General features: G+C 32.8%; 2 protein-coding genes across 2 annotated transcripts; both read left to right on the top strand.

Moving 5' to 3' along the window:
* LOC109831238 lies at positions 518-985 on the top strand. Its single transcript, XM_020398573.1, has one exon. The coding sequence runs from the start codon at positions 518-520 to the stop codon at positions 983-985; it is 468 nt and encodes a 155-aa protein (XP_020254162.1).
* On the top strand, positions 4,224-9,293 carry LOC109831530 (long chain base biosynthesis protein 2d). Its single transcript, XM_020398862.1, has 10 exons — positions 4,224-4,408; positions 4,690-4,835; positions 4,920-5,044; positions 5,147-5,240; positions 5,324-5,487; positions 5,884-6,045; positions 6,144-6,270; positions 6,379-6,545; positions 8,717-8,824; positions 8,924-9,293. Exons 1-10 carry the CDS (start codon positions 4,239-4,241, stop codon positions 9,017-9,019), a joined length of 1,359 nt encoding a protein of 452 aa, XP_020254451.1. The 5' UTR covers positions 4,224-4,238; the 3' UTR covers positions 9,020-9,293.

Genomic DNA, 9,391 nt, shown 5'->3' with positions numbered 1-9,391 from the left:
TCAAATTCAAAATAAAAAAAATAAATTTGAATTGGCTATCAATAACATTCACGAATTCTACTTCAAACCAACCAATTCGAAGTATTTCTTCAAAGTATTTCTAATCTCCAAACCAACCGCTTTTTACAAAAAAAAATGTATGTTCGATCATTTAGATACACGGTTATTGAAGATGTGCTCATTTGTCAAGTATTCATGGATATTTTTCAACACCCTATTATCAGTAGAAACCAGTCTCGAGATGTATTTTGGTCTCGTGTGGAGGACAAATACAATGAACTTCGAGATCAGCATTTTGAGGTTCGTACGAGCCGATCAGTTCGTTCTTGAATGGAAATCATAAGTAATGAAGTAAGGAAATTGAATGCGTGCTTGAGATAAGTAGAGAATCTGAATCCAAGTGGTGCTTCAGATGAAGATATTGTAAGTATTCTATTAATTATCTTTTGAAATTTATTATTATTGTTGAAATACATAACTTGATGTTCACTATAATTTATAGTTAGTTCGAGCAAAGATGTTATTTATGCAAGAACCAAAGCACAAAAAAGGTTTCAAATTTGATCATGTCTGGAATATGGTTAAAGATTTTGAAAAATTTAAAGATGATGTCCCCACAGCAAGACAAGTTGGTCGAAGACAACCCCAAAGTGTGAACTTCAACTCGTCACAATCAGATAATCCCACCTCGAAATCTCCTATATCAACATCTCTTGGACTGTTATCATTTACTCCACCTGAACGACCTATTGAGGTAAAAAAAGACAAATTGAAAAGGAAAAGTGATGATCATGAGTCAAGTGTAGTGGACATCATTGACATAAATAACAACAGACTTATAGACAGGTTAGACAAGACGAGCTTGGACAGGCAAGTAGCATTTGATATCGAACGAGAAAAGATAGCCATGAAAAAAGATAGAGATGAATGGAAAATAATAATGAAAGATTTGAATTCCATTGCTGATCCAACCGTACGTGAGTAGGTTCGAGCTCAACAAATTAAAATAATACAAAAAAGAAATCAACAAGAACAATGGTCTGCTTCTAATTTTGGTAATTATTTTAATGATATTGGACACTCTGGATCCAATCTACCAGATTATTGAGAGTTGCTTGTCCATCTTATGTAATGCTATATGTTTAGTTTATATATTATGTTTTATTTTAATGTAGTTTATATTATATGTGTCATTTTTTATATGTTATGTATTTCAGTTATGTAATTTATATTAGAATTATGTATCAGGATTGCTCTTTATATTTTAATTTTTATTTCATGGGACTTTAATTATAATGTCTAGATTTTAATAATATAATTAATAATAATGTCTTATAAATTTTAACATAATTTTTATTTTTAAAAAATAATTTATTTTGTCCAAATTATACAATTGGGGTAAAACTATAAAATTTAAATATTATTAAAATTATAAAATTTAAATATTATTGGGGTTGTTTTATAAATTTAATAAAATAGTTGGGGTCAAATTATAAATACATAAAATTAAAAGGTAAAAATAAAAAGTTAAAAAGTAAAAAAATAAAAAAACAGTAATGGAGTGAGAAACAGTGTGACACCATATTTGGCGTCGCACTGTTCATGTCTGCTAAAATGCCGTAGAGAATGATGCTGGATTGGAGAAGTAACGCGCGGTAAATGCACCGTTTGCGGTATTTTGCTGTTGCGTTGGAGATGACCTAAGGCATTGACAATCTTTAGCCATTTGACTAGATGAACTATAACGAAAGCAAAGACGCTGATAGGGACTTTGGTAGTATGAGTGCCTAAAGTCCCACATCGAGTAGTTTGGGATGCTTGATAGGGTATTTAAGTAGCTTTGTTCTTCCCCCTTAACAGCTAGCTTTTAAGGGTGGGTTCCCCAAATTGCTTGGGTGCCTATCAAATGGTATCAAAGCTGGTTGTCGGCGTCACAGAAAAGGCTACCCGTGGAGGGGCTGACTGACGGAGGGGCTGACCAGAAAGACCGAGTGAAGCAACGCCGAGTGAAGCGTCATAGAGTGCAGTCGTCGGGATGTCGGCTCTAAGGGGCGGTGCTATGATAAGGATGCCTAAAGTCCCACATCGAGTAGTTTGTGATGCTTAATGGGGTATTTAAGTGGCTTGGTTCTTCCCCTTAACAGCTAGCTTTAAAGGGTAGGTTCCCTAAATTGCTTGGGTGCCTATCAGACGCCGTTGAGAACTAGATCTACAGCGAGCCGAGATGTAGGGTTTTGAAGAGAATGTTACAAGAATGGAGATATGTTCTTCTTCTTAACCATTTTTACCCAATCCCCTCGATCAATTTCAGCCTTTAATTGATCTGGAGATCTGCATGAGGGATCAAATCCAATCGTAGAAATCAATTTCTAGTAGAGATTTTGTACTTTGAGTCAATCGCTTACATGTGGAAACCATGAAGCGAACCCATAAAAAAGATGAAAAATCAAGAATGTGCTTCTCTTGAATGGGCTGAGAATTGGGCTGAAGATTTTTTGTCCTAATTAGCCATTAGAGGATTTTCCTCACGGGATAGTAGTTTACTTCAATATATATGATTTTTTTTTTGTTTGTTTTGTTTTTTGAAACATTCCCTTATTAGACATTAACAAAAACAAATGAAATGTAATAAAAATACCATTACAATAAAATTTGAAAAAAAAGAAAAGAACATTTCCAATGGGAAAGAAGATCAAATGGGAGAGGGGGAAACAGGGGAGAAAATGGATGATTGGTCAACTCGTCACCTCCTCCTCTGTCTCCATCTTCCAATCTCTCTCTTCTCAAAATTCAACGTTCAAACCTCCTCAATCTCTCTCTCTCTCTCTCTCTTTCTCTCTCTAGCCCCCTCCCTCTCTTTCTTTCTCCTCACCCATTCCAATTCTACGCCGCCATCGACAACTTGTCCTCCATATTAAAACCCTCCCCTCTCCCCCTCATACCCATCTCCCTCATACCCATCTGCTCTCTCTCTCTCTAGATCTCTATTTCTCTCTCTATCTCTATTGATCTCTCTTTCTCTCTCTAGAACATGGTGAGGTTACCGTACGTTACAGCGCTCACAACCCTCTTCAGCTATGGCCTCCTCTTCGCCTTCGGCCAGATGAGGGATTTCATCAGGAAAATCCTTGATTTCCCCAAATCTAAGAATCTAGGGGTAATATTTCCTTCTTATTAAGCAAAACCCTTTTTTTTTTTTTTGTTTGGTTGATTATATGTCAAATTTTTTTCTTGGATTTGGTGCTTGATCAAGGGACTTCAATTAGTACTAACTATTTGCATGATCTAAGAGTTCATACTATTCGAAAGTCTTGACTTCGTGAAAATATATTGGTATTTCTCACCACATATACTTGATAATTGCCTTTGATTGTGGTGTAGAGTTGCTTACTTGAAGCTATTTTGATGTGTTCTCATACTTTACGTTGTCCTTGTTTTTTTTTATAGCAATAAACAAAGAGTAAGCAAGAAAAAAAAAGCTATAAGTGAAGTTCATTTTCTCTGAGGCTAAGACTCATGAAACTAGTGAGTTTCTTCTTGAGAGTTTGTTCATCTCTCTATTATGATGGGTTGTTTAGTGGAAGTAATATACAAGTGATCCAACATATGAGAATGAGTTGGTCTGAGATATATTTAATAGTTATTTTTTGTTACTCTATTGATCTATCACATTGATGTTTTAGCCTTGTCGCTCTCTTGCACAACCAAATTGAAAAAAAATGAGAGGAGAACATTGATCTTGGTTGAGTGAGTTGAACGATAGACTTAGTGATGCTTGGATTGTCTTTTTAGGATGCATGGTAAGTCCCTCTTTTGTCCAACTCCAACCAATCACGGTTTCTCTTTGCCACGTGCACAAGTTTGATGTCAAGTTAAATAGTTTAACCTGATTTTGACTTGTTAGGGTTTGACTATTTTCATTTATTATCATGGCCGGGCATTTCTAATCAGGTTAAGATTCCATATTACAAATCAGTTTATTCTGCAATACCTTGGTATATATCCCACCATGCCTGCCTTGTAGATCTAACTCTGAAATTCTATGATTTTCATATTATAAGACATAGAGAAATATGTCTCCGGTTTGGTTTGGAAAACTAATGAAATCACTTCAGTTTTCATTATAATACAAGAGAAATGGTTGCTTATTTGTGCAAAAACAACAAGAAATATCTTTGAATTAGCTAATATGAGCATGTGTTAGAGAGTGAAACGGCTAATTGATAATCATAGCTATAATGTGGCGAGGCCTTCTAAGAGTATACTGGATGTTCACTGAAGATTCCGTCATCATCCTGATGCAAAATTCTCTTTCGCAGGATTGTTTTGGAAGACCTATTTCAAGCGCACCAGATTCTTGGATTGATGTAGTTGAACGTTACAGCAATGACAATAACAAGACCTTACAGTAAGTGCTACATCTGAACAACTATAATATTTTCTATAATTCACCTTACCTGACCTTCAATCTTTGTACTGCACATCATATCCTTACTATTCTTCATAGACTTAAGGTTATTAAACATAGAACTCACACTTCATTCTAAAAATTAATGGCTGAATGTAGAAGCCATGCATGCTAACATTTGGTTGTTACTGGTTGATTTTCAACTGCATCAAATACATTTATTGATTTTTCTCCCTCAAAATGGAAAGAAAGATAGTAACTGATTTTCTTAATCATTGCAGCCGGACCTCAAATTCTACTAGATGCCTCAACCTGGGATCATACAACTACCTTGGTTTTGCTGCAGCAGATGAATATTGCACGCCTCGTGTTATTGAATCCCTGAAGAAATACTCACCCAGCACCTGTAGTGTTCGTGTAGATGGAGGTAAGAATATTCTTCATGTATATTATCTGACAAATACGTTGAGATGGAATAAAGATGATTAACTTTTGTGTTGTTTGGCATCAGGAACAACTAAATTGCACACTGAGCTGGAGGAATTGGTTGCAAAATTTGTAGGCAAGCCAGCTGCTATTCTGTTTGGTATGGGTTATGCAACAAACTCTGCCATCATTCCCGTCCTCATTGGAAAGGTTTGTACTGAAGAATGTGAACTCAACTTTTGAATTTCTTCCGTTTGATCAACTATTTCCACATTTAATTTCTGAGCGAGTTTTCTACGTAATCGTAAACAGGGAGGATTGATAATTAGTGATTCTTTGAACCATAACTCAATTGTCAATGGTGCTCGAGGATCAGGAGCAACAGTACGGGTTTTCCAACATAACAGTGAGTTTGTACCTCAATAATTGGACCCTAATCACCCGACATTGTTTTGGTTACTTATTCTTTTATTGGGTTTATATTTTTAGGTCCAGCTCACTTGGAGGAGGTGCTGAGAGAGCAGATTGCTGACGGACAGCCTCGTACACATAGACCTTGGAAGAAAATCATAGTTATTGTTGAGGGAATCTATAGCATGGAGGGGGAGCTTTGTAAATTGCCAGAGATCATAGCTGTATGCAAGAAATATAAGGTGTGACTACTAGCAGATTCTAGTTTCGTATTTTCCTCTACATTTATTTTTCCGTATATCTACTAAACAATATAGGAGATGTATGGACTACGCCACTTTGAAGTATCAAGTAGTATTCTTGATGTAAAACTGGTTGATTCAAATTTCCAGTTACATTGGTTGTTTCCTCTTTGACGTTTAATTAGCCTACATGGTTTTTCATTAACACATAAAACCATCATGCATTGAAAAATCACCAATTTATTGTTTGATCTTTCACGCTTCTTTAAAAGTTCATTATGTGAGGTCCTGTTAACTGAAATTTTGAGTAGTATAGTTGTACTTTTAATGAGTCAGTCAACCTTCAACAGAGCCGAAAGCAAAAAACTGAGAATTTACTGTTTTTTGTTCGTGTAGGCATACACTTATTTGGATGAGGCCCATAGCATTGGCGCAATTGGAAAAACTGGAAAAGGTGTTTGTGAGCTCCTTGGAGTTGACCCTGCTGATGTAGATGTAATGATGGGAACATTTACAAAATCATTTGGATCTTGTGGAGGCTATATTGCAGCATCAAAGGTCTGTTTAATGTTTTATCCTTCAAATAGTTGTGAATTTGTAAATGATGAGTCCCCCAAGGTTGTCCATTATTAAGAGCTCTTTATTTTCTCTTCCAGGAAATAGTTCAATACTTGAAGCACACTTGCCCTGCTCATCTTTATGCAACTTCCATGTCCCCTCCTGCTGCTGAGCAAGTGATATCTGCAATTAAAGTTATCCTTGGAGAAGATGGATCCAATAGAGGTAACTATAATATCCTTTTAAACCAAAACTAGTCCTGCTATACGAGTTTCATATGTTTTTCTCATATATGCTCATATTCGAATTTTTTCCTGAATTTTATTTAAACAGGGGCATTGAAGCTTGCACAAATTCGTGAGAACAGCAATTTCTTCAGGTCAGAACTTCAGAAGATGGGTTTTGAGGTTCTCGGGGACAATGATTCTCCAGTCATGCCAATAATGCTTTACAATCCGGCAAAAATCCCAGCCTTTTCACGAGAATGTCTGAGGCAGAAGGTGAAAATTCGGAACATTTTTCCTCTCTCAAATGATGGGTGATTTATGAGAAGCTTTATTAAAATAATTATATTATCTACTTACTATAATATTTATCTAATTTAATTTTTTAATTATGCTCTTAAATAATTTAGTACTATAAATATCTTATAAATTTTTATTATACTATCATTAACAACTAATAATACTATTATTAATGTTAAATACTTTTTTTATATAAAAAAGTTAGTTTTCAATTATTACCAAGTATAGATTATTGAGTATCATGTAATAATCTTTGAGAAAATACTCTAAAATAATATTAATTTATTTATTAATTTTATTTAATTATATAATACTAAATAAATATGTAATTTATAATTTATGTAATATTATTAAAATAACTATACTATTTATGACATAAATTTTTATTCTGTTTATTTTATTGCTCATTGAATTATAGTGTAATTTTAATAGTCTTTAGTAATATATTATTCTATTTATACTATTATTTTAATTATTTCATTATAATTCGTAAATAATAATTATAATAATATGTAGATGTGTCCTCATGTTTGGATTTTTGGGAATTGTCATGTCTGACAAGTGATGACCATTTTTTAGTACGACACTTGTTTCAGTCAATGGATGGATCATAGCATTTGGCTATACCATTTTGTTATGAGACACCATCTTCAAAGATTTTTAAACATGCATCTCTTCAATCTTAGAGCATGTTTGGTAACCGACTTATTGCTCCTTATAAGTAACTTTTTACTTATAAGGTGCCAATGTAGTGTTTGGTAAGGGTTAATTATTTTACTTAACAACTTATAAGTTATAAGTAGAGAAACAATAAGTTGGGATTTTCCAACTTAGTTTTTGTTTATTTATGAGGAACTTTCCTTATTCTGGCCGAAAGACTAAAACATCCTCCTATTCCCTTTACTTTAATTACATATGTTCTTATTATAAAGTGATTAATATTAATAACTAATTAATTTATTAATAATTATTTATTAATAATTAATTAGTTAATTGTTTATTAATAATTATTATTTTATTAATATGAAATTAATTAATCTAAATATTACTAATTAATAATCACAAATGCTGTAATATATAAAAATATTTTAATAAAGTATATTTATTACTATGAGATAACTAATTTTTATATGTTAATTAGTCCTTTTATTAACAATAATATTTTATTAGTATGAATTTAATTAATTAATCACAATATTAGTAATTAATAAACACAAAAAATGTATTATATAAAATTATTTTAGTCAAATATATTTATTATTATAATTAATTAGTATTTTATTAATAATGATATTTTACTAATATGAATTTAGTTAATAAATATAAATATTAATAATTAATAGTCACAGATGATGTAATATATAAAAATATTTTAATCAAATATATTTCTTATTATGAGATAACTAATTTTAATAATAATAATATTTTATTCTAATGAAATTTATTAACTAATCTCAATATTATTAACTAATAACATCTGAAATAATTAAATTAAATCAATTACTTTTTTAAATAATTAATAAATTTAATATTATTAATTATCTAGTTAATATAAAATGAATTAATTTGTCACAATATGGAGTTGCAGCAGTATGTTCTTTATAGTCATTCGACATATAACACAACTGTAGAAGTTATTGGTTTACCAAACACATAATTACTTATATATCTTATACCAAGCAACATCCATATTTTCATACATGCAAGGAGTTTTGAGAATATGTAATAAGTAACTTAAAAGGATTCAAAAAATAAGTAGTAGCCAAACATGCTCTTAGCATGAAGAATAAATATCGATGAGGTCACTCGATATACTGAACATCATATTCAGGATTAATTGTAGATAGACCCCTAGTAGTTTTGTTGTTTCTGATAGACCTTTGAGTGAACTTTTTTTTTACCCTCCCCTTTTTGACTCTTTTACCCTCATTAGACTTCACACACACACAGACAAACATCCATGAAGTGACTGTTACTGTGTTAGACTTGAATAGCGATATGATTTGTGCCTACAGATAATCTTGGACATCCCCTGTCCATTTGAATAAGCGTATTTGCCTGATGACTGTTGTTAATACGAGTCATCGTGCTTCAACCATGATACGTCGTTAAAGCATATTAACAAGTGCGTCTTCCACATGCTATAGGTTGCGGTTGTAACTGTTGCTTTCCCTGCAACACCCCTTCTCCTCGCCAGGGCTCGCATTTGCATTTCTGCTTCCCACTCAAGAGAAGACCTTGTTAAAGCTTTAGAGGTAAAAACCAATAAAATCCCTCTTATATCCCATAAGTAGCATTTATCATTTTATTAGCATCAGTGAAAGCTAACATCAACATTTTCTGATATATTACAGGTCATCAGCAACGTTGGTGATCTCATCGGCATCAAGTACTTCCCAGTTGAACCTCACAAGACCCATGCTGAAGAGAGCAGGAAGAAACTAGAGTAGGGAATTCTCAACATGTGTGTGCATTTAAAGCAGACAAACATTTCCTCTTGGGGCTCTTGTTCGTACATTAGGAGTGCAATTTGGAATAATTTTTGGCTCCTTTTCGCAAATTTTTTCGTCTGTACAGTTACAGTAAACCTGTGCTAAGAAGTGTCAGTGAATTACTAGTTTAATTTGGTCTTTGTTTTATTTCTCTTTTTACTGGATTGATGAGAATTTATTTGTAGCAAGATAATACATGGCAAATAAAGTAAACCAAACTCAGTTTCAAGATTGTGAAAGTAGCGTTATAGAGATTATCTTAGTGTTTACATGCTCTGGTCTATGTTTTGCGGCAACCGGGTATTTCTCCTCGTCTTTTCCTTGTCAAAT

The sequence above is a fragment of the Asparagus officinalis genome, chromosome 2, assembly GCF_001876935.1.
Source record: "Asparagus officinalis chromosome 2, Aspof.V1, whole genome shotgun sequence".
Taxonomy (NCBI): Eukaryota; Viridiplantae; Streptophyta; class Magnoliopsida; order Asparagales; family Asparagaceae; genus Asparagus; species Asparagus officinalis.
The sequence above is the reverse complement of the archived record's forward strand: the minus strand, read 5'-3'. Positions and strand labels throughout refer to the sequence as shown.

What these genes read in the sequence shown, in the direction of transcription:
- LOC109831238 (XM_020398573.1), top strand. Translation starts at nt 518, where the DNA reads ATGTTATTTATGCAAGAACCAAAGCACAAAAAAGGTTTCAAATTTGAT.
- LOC109831530 (XM_020398862.1), top strand. Translation starts at nt 4,239, where the DNA reads ATGTGGCGAGGCCTTCTAAGAGTATACTGGATGTTCACTGAAGATTCC. An exon ending in GACAATAACAAGACCTTACA is followed by an intron (nt 4,409 to 4,689) that starts GTAAGTGCTACA and finishes TAATCATTGCAG; the next exon opens with CCGGACCTCAAATTCTACTA. An exon ending in CTGTATGCAAGAAATATAAG is followed by an intron (nt 5,488 to 5,883) that starts GTGTGACTACTA and finishes TTGTTCGTGTAG; the next exon opens with GCATACACTTATTTGGATGA.